This window comes from Dermacentor albipictus, chromosome 6, assembly GCF_038994185.2.
Source record: "Dermacentor albipictus isolate Rhodes 1998 colony chromosome 6, USDA_Dalb.pri_finalv2, whole genome shotgun sequence".
Taxonomy (NCBI): domain Eukaryota; kingdom Metazoa; phylum Arthropoda; class Arachnida; order Ixodida; family Ixodidae; genus Dermacentor; species Dermacentor albipictus.
Window position 1 is genome coordinate 95,755,146 of NC_091826.1, and position 14,851 is coordinate 95,769,996.

At 46.3% G+C, this 14,851-nt stretch overlaps 1 protein-coding gene across 5 annotated transcripts in view; it reads right to left on the minus strand.

Moving 5' to 3' along the window:
* LOC135907494 (calcium-activated chloride channel regulator 1-like) overlaps positions 1-14,851 on the minus strand; it is a 158,352-nt gene that overhangs the window by 99,267 nt on the left and 44,234 nt on the right. For all 5 annotated transcript variants that reach the window (XM_065439194.2, XM_070520899.1, XM_065439193.2 and 2 more), the window contains 3 exons: positions 14,483-14,592; positions 13,346-13,519; positions 2,732-2,859 (listed from right to left, as the gene is read on the minus strand). In XM_065439194.2, coding sequence (XP_065295266.1) covers positions 2,732-2,859; positions 13,346-13,519; positions 14,483-14,592 — 412 coding nt within the window. The remainder of the gene's footprint in view (positions 1-2,731; positions 2,860-13,345; positions 13,520-14,482; positions 14,593-14,851) is intronic.

Below are 14,851 nucleotides of genomic sequence, written 5' to 3' on the forward strand. Positions count from 1 at the left end.
ACTGCCGCAACCGATGGCCACCACCTCCTCGGACATACACCGCCGCTTATTCCCGCACCTTTGCACCTTCGGTTCCCTATACCGCACGCCATGAGTCCACTGCCGCCGATGCTCCTGCTCCGAACCTTCGGTACAGCCGCTCGCCCTCACCTCGACGCCATCAGCGTCGTTCGCCCCAACCCCGTCGCTTCTCTTTGCCGCCTATCGCCTCCCATATCCAGCCGGAAAACTACGCACTGCAGCTTCTGGAGGTGAAGCTGCGTTGTCGACTCTGCCCTCAAATCCTCTACTCACGTTACCCACGAACCGAAACTTTCTTCACGTTGACGTTAACGGCTATCGTTAACGTCATCGTTAACGTTCACTTCCTTCGAATTATCGATGACATCAACACGAACCGAAACCACGCTATTCTAGTCACTTTAGATGTTTCTGCCCTTTACACTAACATACCCATGAGGGTAAGAATTGAAGCCGTATCGAAATGCCTCGCAATCAATCCCCAAGCGCACGCTCCTTAAGTTTACCTGTCGCTCCTTAGGTTAGTTCTCACGCTCAACTATTTCAATTTACATTCTATTCACTACCTGCAAACTTTCGGCACTCACATGGGAACACCATTCGCTCCCGCGTATGCGAACATCTTCATGGGGCAGCTTGAAACCGACCTGCTGAAATCCAGCCTTTTAAAAAGCCAGACCTGTTTTTATTACACTGACGATATATTTATAATATAGAAAGAAGGCACAAGCGCGTTAACGGACTTATTAGCCATTGCAATCGCTTTCACGCAAGTAATAAATTTACTACTCGCCCACTCTCATAGTCAAATGAACCTCCTCCACACGACGGTCTACATAGAAAACGGAAAAATGTGAAAAACACTTTCTCGGAAGCGTACAGATAGCCAGCAATATTTAGACTACAACAGTCATCACCTGCGATACTGCAACGTAGGAATTTTTGCCGAGCAAGCGAAACGAATAAGAAGAATCTGCAGTGAAGATAGCAATTATATCCACCACCTAAATGATCTTTAAAAAAGCAAGCAAAAAAAACCTCTCCCCAAGTTGCTCCCGATGGAGCTTCTGATGCTGCGCCAAGATTGGAGAGGCAGTCGGAATTAGCTAAGAAATAGCGTACACCAAACGCTGACAAACCGGCAACGTTGATAACAAAATATTTTAATGCTCTCCCGAAGATGAACAACATCCTGAGTAAACGCCTCCAATACTATAAAGTAACGAGCGTTGCGGAGAAGCGTTCCCCGATAACCTATCGGGTTACTTATCGCCACAAAAAGAATGTTAAACACATGTTAGTGCACGCAAATGTCAGCAAACATCATTCACCCGTATTGAAAGCATATTATAACCCCTTGTGCAAAACTTGTAGGCACCTTCAACGTTACATAGAAGTTAAAAGCACCACAAATAGTTAAACCCATGAAGTCAAATGTACCTTTACTTGTACAAGATCGTATGTGGTTTACATACTTGAATGTTTCTTCCCTAAGAAACAATATATCGTTAAAACGGGACAATCAATGAACGTCAGCTTAAACGGACATAGCCCAGACACAGCTAAAGCGCTTCCTAGAGCCGTCGGCAAACATTTCGACCAACCAGGGCATAACTGTGATGAACTTAAACTTTGAATCTTACGGACGAATTTCCGTTGTGAACAAGAAAGAAAATAGAGACTCATCTTATTCATAATACCTTATGCGTAGGTTGACGACGTTGCAATCAGTACGCATAAACGTTTGGAAGGGAGCTTTAGAATCTATTCACTATGCTAAACTTTACGCAACAGGCAAGATTACTTGATTGCTTGCTTTGTGATATTTTCTTTCTTTTTAGTTATTTGTTTTATTTCACTTATTTTCACTATACTTTCTTTTTCATAAGCACCGGTTTCTGCCACTGCTTCTGTTATCTCTTTCAGAGACACCATAGCCCACGACCACCAGCGAAGCCGGTAATAGAGCGATGCTGTGCACGCCGTTGACCCGCCGGATGCCACACAACCGTGTCACTGGCCGTGTGCACAACACTCCTTTACTCTCAGTTCTGCACCTCCGTAGTGAGATAACACACCTTCGATCGTTGCGGCACCCAGCCGCGTTACCCCTCTCCCGTCAGAAGAACCTAGCTATATATACTGTGGCGAGGAAAGCATGGGTCGTCTTGAAAAAGGCAAGACCACATGTGGAAACGTTGGCTCCCGCTTTTACCTTGATCTGACTTTGGTCGTCATTTTCACAATTTTAAACATCAAAAAGTCCAGTAATTACATCAAATAGCTGTTCAGGACGTAGAAGCTACTGTGGCTGCTTAACTTGACTACAAGCATCGGACATCTGTACTTTATTGCGTACGCGAATGTGTATTTTAGTAAAGCTTCATGAATGTTTGCTAGGACCCTCCTGTATGTTTCCATAATTAATAAAAAATTCAGCTTCCTATAATAAACATATATGTGTACAAATTTGCGGTTATAAAAACTGCGACACCAGCAGGCCGCAAGGATCGTTGTGCCAAAGCTAGGTTTGTCACTGATTTGGTCTTTAAATCAGAGCAAGAACAAGGACACACGCTGACCGCTGTTTCTTTTCATTTTGCGCTGCCATGGTTTCTTGCGCTGACTCAAAAATACATGTCTTCCAACTGGCCCAGCTTTCCACGTTACTGCGTCAATGACTTGCTCATCGTGAAGGAAGCACACGTACCCCATGAAGTCTTCGTTCTGCTTGATGACGTCCCAGGTGGACTTGCCATTGCAGATCTTGTTGTGCATGTTAGGTGCAAACTTGTTGTGTCTATGGCTTTTGTCCTCAGAGTTGCAAAAATCCTTTATCTGAAAAGCAAGAAACTCTTTTCAGCAATAGAGATCACAAGCATTGACACGAATATCGCCCTTGAAGTGATGCCCATGAATTTATTTCGAATGCTCTTTTGCTAATCGAAACAAAAGCGTATATTTTGTTTTGTTGCCTGGTTTAAGCAACCGCATAGAAACAAAAACTGATGATTGTCAATGTAGGGTTTTAGTGAAACGCTTCCACAAGGCTATTCGCTTTTCTATTTAAAATGCATGTTGAAAGGTCTATGTTGCTAGTTGGTGACCCTTCATAGGCGATTGTTAATTCTCTGTGTAATTCTTGTACACAACACAGCTGTTAACCAGAAAATCTGAAGCCGTATAGGTTGATATACATCTAAGTCAATTCCTCTTTGGTTTTTTAATTGCAGTGGCGTGAGTGCCAGCTTGAAAAGCCACTGCCATCCTTCTCTTGCACTGCCACACTTTCTAGTGCAGGCGCGGAATGTGGAGAGCACGGCGAGCAGGGCAGGGAAAAGATAAGTTGCAATTGTATCGTGATAGAAATTACTCGGGCAGCAAGTATTTGAGATACAGATGCAAGCTACTACATGAATTACTGTATCCGGTATGATACTTCGCATTTGTATGTTAAGATGCATCGATAAGTTCACAAATTTCCAATTATAGATTGTCAGTGGGTCCTATATAAGCAGCATTGACGGAATCATCAGAACGCACTCACACCAAGCCTCAGTGCCAAGAGGTCAGCACACACTTTGTCTCAGCCCAAGTTGACCGCTTTATAATTTCTTAGCATTGCTTGCCTAATTTTGGCACAAAATGCATTACTGCACTCCACGTACCCTACCTTTTTCAAGGATACCCAACAATATCTGCATTGTCTACGTAACGGTACCAGTTATTGCGATAAAGCTTTATTCTAATCACTCGGATGGTGCGAGCACTTACAAAACCATCATATGCTTAAAAACGTGCGTACGACACCTACAAAATGTTAGGTCCAAACAGCGAGGCATAGAAAGCAAAAATTCTTGCTCCTATGTAATGAAGTTTAGAATTGTGTAATAGATACATACCTTGCATGGTAGAAAAGTATTTATGAATATAAGAGCAATCACAAAGCTAAAATTTGGTTCATGAGCAATCAGTAGTTCCATGGCACGACAAGCATGATAACAGTATCAGAATACAGCAAGTAATAATAAACCAGTTCCTGCGTGAGGCCCTACTTACAAAAAAGTCGCTTACAGCTAGAGAAACTGCTATTGGTTTTCCAACCGGCCCAGACAAGAACTTTTCTTAATATTCAAGTCGTCCTGTTTCTATTTTTTTCGGACTATTAGGTATAAAGCAAATACTCAGTAGTACTAGAAAATAAAGGTAATAAATTAAGCAAACTCGGCTTCAGTAAAGTTTTCTGAAATGCGAATCATGCTTGGTTCGGCATAAAATGATTGTTGTGCATCAGATGAGTGTTCATATCTTCAATGTGCTTGTAATTGTTCCAACACTTTTTGAATATCACTCGGTTCGTGCACTGCATTTATAATAGCAAAGTGAGATTGCTTCACATGTAAACTGAATACGTCATTGCACATATGACGATTTACAATTGGTAAGATACTTCGAAAGTCTCATCCATATTTATTTATTTATTTACTTTAAATACTTTCAAGGCCTGTAGGCGCTACTGAAAGGAGTGGATCATATACACAGATAAAGAATGCAGATAAATCAAGAGAATATTTGTTATATTGAAGAAATTCTGACGATAGCATCAATTTCACGATATGCATTTCCAAAGCGGGCGACAAAATGCATTAGTGTTCTAGTAATTTTAGAACTTTAATGCAGAAAATCGTATTTGGTATTTCATTAAAACTATAACTGTAACGTGCCTCCAGTGCTGTCACAAGTTTTACAGCGCTAATCTCAGAAATAGCAAGTTCGAAATTCGTTCGAAATGAGTGCGCCTCGCAGAGCCACTGATTTCAATTATTTTGTGCAACATTTTGTGCAATACGTGCACAAAATATTTACTGAACAGTACGATACTAAAATTGTGTCAGAAGTTATGTATGTTCATTTTCAGTGTAAGCAATGTTGCTTCTTCTAGTAATCGAGAATGATGTGGCGATTTGACAATGTTTAAAATTCCTTTCCTCTAAGGAAGGCCAGGTGTGTCTGGATATATACACACACACACACACACACACACAGACACACACACACAGACACATATATTATATATATATGTTTGTGTGTGTGTGTCTGTGTGTGTATGCACACACACACACACACACGTCGCGCACACCTTGCTTGCCTCTTGCGCATTTCCGTCTAGAAATGTACACAAGGGGCATAATCGCTAGCTAAAGCTATTGTGGCCGGAAGCACTGTACCAATCGCTACGTCGGTTCTGGTCGTCGTAAAATGTACAATGGGCGCAGCAGTTTCGACATGGAAGCAGTTGTAGCGAAGGTAATGGAAGGAGGACCAACGTCCCAGTCACGGTGGTCGGCTGAAACGTACTTCGATAGCATGTCTGCAAGGGTTCAATTGCAGTACTCAGTACTTAATAAGTTCATCTTCTGTAGAGCAGACACGCATGGCGTCGTCAGTGGCTTCGGTTAGATACACACCGCGGCGAATGTGATCATTTGGGCCAAAGCACCACGCATCAAACGATATCGTACAGCAGGAAGTGCTCAACATGGGGTCGACAAGTCCGCAGCCACCGCAACCCACTTGTTCCCTGATGTGTAGATTCCGCATAGGAACCGAAAAATATAAGCCGACACGACCGAAGGACGCGGCGGTTATATGGAATGGCTACAGGTGAACAGTGTGGAGATGGAATTGCTTCTGCGCAAGCGGTGACAGAACGTCGTACGGAACGGGGGAGGCCTGGACAAAAAAACGGAGGTGTACTCGATCGCAGGTTCGAGATGCGCCGACGCGCCCCGTCGCTGCTGCGTCGTGAAGCTCTTGCAGAGCGGTAGAGCGGAGGTGTTTAGGTATCAAAAGTAGAAACTAAGAGCCGTCCGGATGGAGATTACGGTGGTACTGAGTACCGTCGCGGAGCACGAATAGATGTGCAGTAGCATCGGCCAGAGAACGTTCAAAACAGTCGATCAGTGCTTTTATGTGGGCGTCAAAATGTTGCTGGTAGGCGATATCGAAGAATTGTGAAATTGAGAAAACGTTAACAGCACTGTCGGTATTTCAGGGGTCAGATTCGTCACCAAGGTAACGCGACAAGCTGACAGCGTTTCTGTGTAGGCGGCCAAACTTGTAAACCACAGAATATGAAAATGCTTTGATCCTCAAAGTGCGTCGACCAAGCCGCCTTGTAGGATCCCTTAGGAATGGGAGCCATCAGAGAGCTTCATGCTCAGTAACTACGCGGAAATGACGACCGCGGAGGTAGTGGCCGAACTTCGAAGCTGCCAATCAAATAGTTATGCTCCGACGGTCACAGGAGGCGGCTTGCATAAGCAATAACGCGATCCTGGTGCTGCTGACGCTGGAGTTGGGCGTCACCTACGGCAGGGCTGCTAGCAACTACGCGTTATTTTTCGGGGCATCAGGGTCGAAGTGGGCAAGGATGGGTGGTGAGGTGAGGTGAGGAGAGTTGTGAGACGAGAGAACGCAGCGGCTTCTGAAGTACTCCGTGCGAACTGTACGACGGAAAAACAACGAAAGTGCAATCCTAGCCATACAAATCTTGGAAAGTATGTGGTTGTCTTCGGAACCGTAAAATGTCGGACACCACTAAATTTGTCGCAATAATGCTGTACACCATAAGCGCCGATGAGACTCCCCAGGCCAGTAAATTGATGGAGGCCAAAACAACATTTTCACGGGGTAGGTTGAGCTTCGCCTTTGGAAAAAAAATGAAGTTTAGTTCTTAGACGCTCAATATGAGTGTCGAACGTTGGTGAGATGATGACGTCGTCGAAGTAGCCGAGACATATGGAGCATTGAAAACCTCAGAGCAAGGTGTCCCCTAGACGCTCAAAGGTGGGCAGAATATTGCATCACCCAAAGGGCAAGGCCATAAATTGCTATAGGGAATCAGGCGTTATGAACGCGTTTTTTCTTTCTCTGTCCATATCCTCAACAGCAATATACCACTATCCACGTCGAAGATAAATAGAAGAGAAATAGCTGTAAACGTGGCGGAAATCAAGGGCGCCATCTGCACGTAGGAGCGTGTACATATCTTAGTAATTTTACACAGATGACGGTAGTCTACACAGAAGCAGCACGTGCCGTCCTTCTTCTTAACCTACGCCACAGGTGCCGCCCAGGAACTGGAAGGGCCAATTATACATCTATCAAGCATTTTGTTCACTTCACTTGGAATTACGCGGCGTTCCGACGCAGAAACTCGATGTGGCCATCGGTCAATAGGCGTTGCATCGCCACTATGAATGCTATGCTTGACCTTGAGTACAATAATAAAGGGCAATCATCAAGTCGAAAATGGCTCACTGGAACAATTAAACTTCGGAAGGCTTTCAGCCTGCGTAAAGCACGGGCCCACCACAACCTTTTTCTTATGATGGGACGCCGAGGCTAGCGTGAGAGGCCCGCTAAGCTCGGAAGAAACATCAGTTGAAAAAGTCGTCACTTGATGGTCACCGAGATAATTAAGGTTGGTAAGGCAAATACATTGTGGTAGAATTTGGTTTGCTAATCCAAGGGTAAAAATATGAATGCGAGCCCGCGGTTAACAGTACCAACCAGAATACTGTGGTGCACGGTAATGTTATACTGCAGTTGGATTTCGGGAAAAAGAGGGGAGAGGTACTCCCCTTCAGGAGCAGGTGGGTAAGACGAGAAATGAATGCACGCTAACGACGTTGGTGACAGGTGGCTAAGCCGGTGGGGCGCAAGTGGCACGGGGTGGGTTTCAAGGTTCTGCGAAAGTCGGCGACTCAAGGCGAAGGGTACTGCATGGTAAAGCAGTCAAAAAGTGTGGAATGCGCGGAGAGAGAATCGAGTCCGATAATTAGGTCGTGGGGCAATGTGCAATCACGGTGAAGAGGGCAGGAGTGTAGGTGCCCGTGATGTTGACACGTAACATGCGCACACAAGCGGTAGGGGCAGTAAGACCATCCGCAACGGGGACAACTCTTGCCGACGCTGAGGTGAGGAGCTTTCTAAGTCGTCGTCGGAAGATAGCACTTATCATAGAAATATGGGCTCCTCCATCGATAAATGCATTCACAGGATAGCCGTTAACGCCAACGTCATGAAGGTTATGATTCGTAGGTAATATGAGCAGAGGATTCGAGGACAGGGTCGGCAACACAGCTTCAACTTCAGAAGCTGCAGTGCTTTGTTTTCCGGCTGGGTGGGGGGGGCGGCGATAGGCAGCGAAGTTAGCCACGGGTGCGGGCAAACGAGATTGAAGGCGACGAGGTGATTGTGAGCAACCGTAGTGAAGGGTCAGAGCTGGGGCATCACCGGCAATGAGTTCACGGTGGATGGAATAGGGAACTATGCCACCCTCCGTGCATCAAATCTCGAATCAAATGGTGGGATCCCACCTTATTGCAACACAGGCAGTACGACAATGGGTGCGTCTTGTGTCCCAAGTGCCCTTACTCATAAAACAGACCGTAGCCAAAATGGGCCTATTCATTCGCGAAGACGTAGGATGAAATGCAAAAACGTTTGAGTCAGCACTGTTGAAAATATCCGGCTTTGCGAGGGGCTTTTTCTAGTGAAAGTATGCAATGAGCGCTACTGGGGTTTGCGCATGGCCACAGGTGCATTTTGTGACTAAATCATTTATTTGAAGATGCATGACGCAAGCACATACATAAAATACACACATAAACATCGTTCAAAGGTGCGGGAATCAGTATCAACATAATCCAAGTCGGTGGAGGCCATCGTCTGCGGCAGTGATGAGCGACATGGCCAATGCGACTGCAGTGGCAGCAGTCGCATTGGCAACTTTAAATCTGGCAACTTTTCATCGGGGGTACACCATTCGGACGGCTGCGATATCTGGCAGGAAAGGACTGGCCGAGACGAAGAGGGCCACTAGAGAACTGAGAAACGCTGGATTGAGTTGACGAACACACGCAGTTGAGACCTATGTTCTCTAATTAACGACAACGGCCTGAATGATTGGCAGCGTGGTTGCTGGCCGATCAGGAGAAGTCGCGGTGAAGGTTAGCGAACAGGTGGCCTCGAGGTCGCAGCGAACAATGCGGCTTACATCGTCACAGGTAATGAGCTGACGCGATCGGCATTCACGTCTTCCCAGCTGCACCTGTGTGATGTGCTGCGTTATACGGCGGCTATTAGCTTGTTCAAGGCGACTGTATTCCTTTAGGATGGCATCAATAGTGGAAGCGTTGCCAAATACACGCAAATGGAAAGCGTCATCCGCGATTCTCTTTTGTATTACGCACTTCATCTGCTTCAGACATCGCCTCGTCAGCTTTGCGGCAAAAAGCCAAGGGGTCTTGGTTGCGTGGAATGTACGCCTCTGTAGATGTCTGAACGCGAGTCACAAGAGCCTCTTTCGTGGCAGCCTTGCACTCAAAGGTGTCGCTGAACAGTTCGTGTAGTTTTTCATTCCAAATGTCCCAGCTGGTGATATCGTATTCATATGTTCGGAGCCACACGCTAAGATGCCGCTGAGATAAAAGATAACATTGCGGAACATAATTGTTGGGTCCGACCTGTTAATAGCTTGACACATTCATAGCCCTTGATCTATCCTAAAGGTAGTGCCCCTTCAGGACAGATCAGGGTTGCGACAGGGGGTAAACGTGACGATTAGAGCAGTGTCACGACCCACAACCGTTGCTGATGCGGCTCTTCACAGGGAGCCATGGCTACAACAACAACAACAACAACAACAACAACAATAATAATAATAATAATAATAATAATAATAATAATAATAATAATAATAATAATAATAATAATAATTTATTGACACAGGAATTCCGCGAGCACTAATACATAATAGGCCTGCCAAAGCCGCATTGGGCTTGCGGGGCACAGCCGACAAACAGCGTTCAACACAATGTAATATCACGGATAACACGATATGCAGAATCATTGTTAACAGGCACGGGACAGAAGAGAAACACAAACAGTAATTAGGAGGCAAAAATGAAAAAAAACTGTGTATCCTGCGCTGGAAAGTAACATAACCCAGCATTCTTTATACAGAGCAAGAAAACATACATCAGGCGTTTGTATATCACTTAAAAACTATCAATTATCCTATTGTTACTGCTTAGCTCGACGGACAATGCCGCCTCCCCACCCGGCACTCAGTCGGGAGGAGGCCGTAATCTTAAGACAAATACAGACCGCGTCACTCCTCGCCCCCGCAATGCTGCACGTGCTTCACCCAGAGCTCTATCCGAGTGGGCTGTGCGGTGCTTGTGCAGCGGGTCCGGCGGACCAATGTCACATCATGTGGGTCTATGCTAGGTTCCCGACGGCAGCTACCTCCAGGACTTACCCGCCAGAACTTCAAAGTGCACTGCAGTCTACAGACAAGGACTCACAACTATGGGCCGTCCAGCAGGCCCGTGGTGCGCTCGAAAAGGCCAAGCCTAGTGCATAGTAGAATATAACCCTGGGTCGACGCTTGGCCAGCGTCACGACTCGTTAAATCGTCGTTTGCCGGCACTTTATTAAAGTTATTCCTATCCTATCCTATCCTATTGACACGTGTACTTATCTTTATCGGGCAACCACGTTTCGCTGCTTAAGGCCCGTTTATAGTCCGACGTTATCGGCGCGCGGGCGAGCGTCGTTCGCGGTCAGTCACGCTGCGTCGGTTGCGCTGCGCCAGCCGAGATGCCATCCCCTCTATACTTCAACGCGCGCGCCGTAGGCTGCTATCTTCAGAGCATGCGCAGAAGGTTCCCCAAGTCGCGCGCCATCCGCAAAAGCCGTCTGTGGAGTTGTGTTGGCGCCTTTTTCTTCACGCGCAATGCATTGTGGTGCGAGAGTTCCGCCGACTTCGACGCGCGAATGGCTCCGGAGCCAAATGGGCGCCGAGCCCGTCGGGGCGCGTTGGACACCGCCGGTTACGTTAGCTGCGCCGGTGCGCCCGACTATAGAGGTGTCGTTTTCGCCGACGTGACGTAGCGTGAGCGCGCGCGCGTGCGCGCGTTCGTTACGTCGGACTATAAACGGCCCTTAAGTGTAGCCTGTTTTGCGGGCACAGGTTCGCCCAATAAAAGCTAGTTTTGTATTCCACCGTATTGCTTCTTTCTTCACCGTCACTACCACGTGACACTATTGACAACAGCCAAGAAAAAACAATCGAAATAGGAACCAAAAAAACAGACAGGAATATACATATGAGATCAGCAGGGAGCAGGGCACTGAAGCAAAAGAAAAGTACTCTTTACACGCTCTATTCACACACATCAGTAGGTGTATCATGAAACAAATAAATTGACGTATTTGCTCCAGTACCCTAAAGTAATGTAGGGTTTCAATACACAGGAAAGGACCGACCGTGTAATGGCTTAGAGGTTAATGCGACAAAGAATTTGTTTTAATTTATATTTTGATTTCGCGGGAAAGGCAGTTGCTGGTAGTTAATTGAGAGAGGAAGGGATAAGTATTTATGAGTGCGCTGACTGTATTGCTAGAGCAGCGAGGCACCCGAAAACGGTCTTTCGGCCGGAGACAACGAGCAGGAACATATTCGACCTTGTATTTGTGCGACCAGTAATGCCTCTGGATGGCGGTTTACGTTAGAAGGGCGTTAAAATCTGGCAACCTTATGGCTTTGAAAAGGTCGATGCCGGTGGTTAAACCTAAATCATAGCCAGTAATTTTCAGAATAGATCGAAGGATAGAGTTGACTATTTTTCCATCGAATCGCGCAGTGACCATGCAGCATAATCCCATAGCGAAGCATACCGTAACCCAAAGCTTGCAAAACCATTTTACGAACGGAGAGCGGCATGCAATATCTGATATTGTATAATGTACATGAAACTGCACGTAATCTTGAGCATATGTGGGCCAGATGAGTATTCCATGTGAAGTCACTGTCGATGAAAACGCCGAGGTATTTCACTGTTGAAACATGTGGAACGGGTTAGCAGGTGCAGGGCGAGCAAGATGAAGAGTGCGCAAGTAATGGAAAGTTTAAACTGACTTTCTTCAAAGGATTATAAAAACAAGCTCTATGCACCGGCCGCTGCGGAGCTTGGTGAAGCTATGCGTGGAAAGACACAAACGAAAGTGGCTATTTACGTTGTATGTTCACTGGAACGAGATCGCCAGGCAGACACAAGCTCGGGCCAAGAGTGCCGACACCTCATCGTAATTTTGCTGCGGCCCGTCCCTCGAGCATCTGCTGAAGGTATCATAAGATTGCTTTTTGCAATGTCTGTATATGCATAACTGCTCGTACTCATCACGCATATATAAATACCGTACACTACATCAGCATAACCCTCACACGAATCTTACCAGTAAATAACATATTCCGCACTACACCAAACGCCGTAAACGCCGTATAATGCTCCGGATATCATCCACAGTTCCGTTCAGAGAGTTCCCACCAATAGTTTTTTTTTTTTTTTTAGTGCAGTTCTTCGGCGCCCGTTCCTGTGTCTGGTGTCGACGTTCCGAGCGTAACCGAGCGAACGAACGCAGCAGATGAAATACGAACGCGGAGCGCAATGGTGGATGAAAAAAAGCGGAGAGAGTGAAGAGAGCGCGAGGACGAAAGCGAAGGAGGAGGGTGTAGCAGAATCATGCGTCAGTAAGAGGAGGAAGAGTGTATGGTGAAACCGTCAAAGGTGCCGTGCAGGTCGCGCACTGCGGTTACTATTCCTACGAGATGACGCCAGAGTAGCGCACGTCACCTGGAATATCTCTCTGCGGCGGCCGCTATGGATTGCGCCCACGCGTTATCCACGCGCTGCTTCACGTGATCTCCCTATTAGTGAGGCAGTCGCTCCACACTTCGTCCCGTTTGCAAAGTGCCGCACAAGACATTATCCGCGCCAGCCAGTATGTTGGGAAATGAAAACACGTGTAGAGCAACGCTCACATTTCACATTAGGGTGTTTCGTAATCGTCAGTGAGTTCTTATCGCCAGTGACGCAGTGCGCTTACGAGAGAGCATATTCCCAGCGGCTGGTATCATGGGCTCCTAAATTGCGCCGCACAGACAAAAGCGCAGCGGGACCGGCCTTTCACACGTACACGCGACACGATGCGGAAACACTAAACGTATTAGGCATTTTGTGCGGTATCAATAATTGTCTTAAACACATATTATAAGTTGTTTTTACACATTTCAAGCATTCTGGCTGTATGCGAAAGTCTCAAAAGGCAAAATAAGAAACGCAAAAGTGATAGAAGCCGTCTTCTGTTTATCTTTCAGGAGGCAAACAGCACGCTCTGTCAAACGTTCCGTCGATCATTAGGGCTGTTATCAAAACTACACACCTGATAGAACTAACTACAGAAAACTTACATTCTCGAGACGTGGCAGGTACATGATCGACGATTTAACGGGGTCATGTTCTGGTTGAGTTGCCACGACGACGCAATTTTCAGTGGCATAACAGTGGTCGTGAAATGTGCACATATCTTCATTTATAATCCGATGCTGAATCCTATCCGAGCACGAGTTCCAACGTACCACTTCCTGGAAGAAAAACAAGGTATAAAGTGGTAGCTCAAGTTCTTTAAAAGTCAATCTATTGGGATTGTGTCGCATTTTCTATTTTAAATTTGTGTAGCTTTACGCTTGTGGCTCACATGCAGCAAGAGTTTATTTGTGATGATTCGACTTCCCTTTCTCCCTTTCTGTCTTTCACCCCGATGCGAGTTGCATATATTTATGTGGCCTTCAATAAAGGTCTTAGCAGTCAGCGCTTGTCCCGTGCTCTGTGTTTTTCGTCGTGTTGGAAATGCTCTTTGGTGAGAATGTTTTTTGCAAAGTGACCTAGTGATCTCGCCGATCTTTCGCCGATCTAGTGATCTCGTTTCCGGTCAAACAACTGTAGTGTTGTGTTCCTGCGTGCCTGCTCGTGGAACGTAAGCGAGGATGTGATCGTCGGCATTTATGCGCTGTCCAAAGCTGTCGGCAATTTACAAAGACGGTTTAAACGCGTGAAAAGCTTCCCGGTTCATGCAGTACGTGTAGTGACCTTCATCTGTTGACTACCACTCACGTTGACTACCACTCACGTTCATTACCACTCACGTTGACAACCACGCACGTTGACTACCACTCTACATACGCGCAGACGCACCACCAAAGGAATGCAGGGTCGATGGAAGCAGATTACGATGGCACGCACGCAGAAACAAGCGCGGTCACGCACGGTCGCGGACGCTGCGAAGGAACGAAACAGAGTTGACGTCACAGCAACGCGGTTTCCGGTCTCCGCTCCGCTCGCTCACTCAACGGGCGGCGGAGCTACAGCGCAATTACGATTACGTCGCTCCTAATTGAAAAAAAAAACCCAAATTTTACCTACATGGTTTATAAGGTTCCCGCATCCGTATATGAGCGTCTTATTGAATTCGACAGACTCTTCAGCTTCCCTTTAATATGGAAGCAATGCAGTGCGCTACAACGAAGAATCAAATGCCGGGATCTCACCTTATTGCAACACGGGCAGTAGGACATTGGGTACGTCTTGTGTCCCAAGCGCCCATACTCATAAAACACACCATACCGGTAACGGGCCCATTCATTGACGAAGGCGTAGGCTGAAATGCAAGAGTTTGAGTCAACTCTATTGAAAAGATGCGCCTTTGCGAGGGCCCTTTTCTAATGAGAGTATGCAATGAGGGCCACTGATGTATGCACTTGACCACAGCTAATATTTGCGAATAAATGATTCAGTTGAACGTAGATGACGTAAAGGCATACATAAAACATGCGACATTCCGATTTACATGGTTGAAGTCAAGCATTATTTAGACTTCTCCAAATTCAGCAATTAACGTGCCCCTCTTTTTCACCATG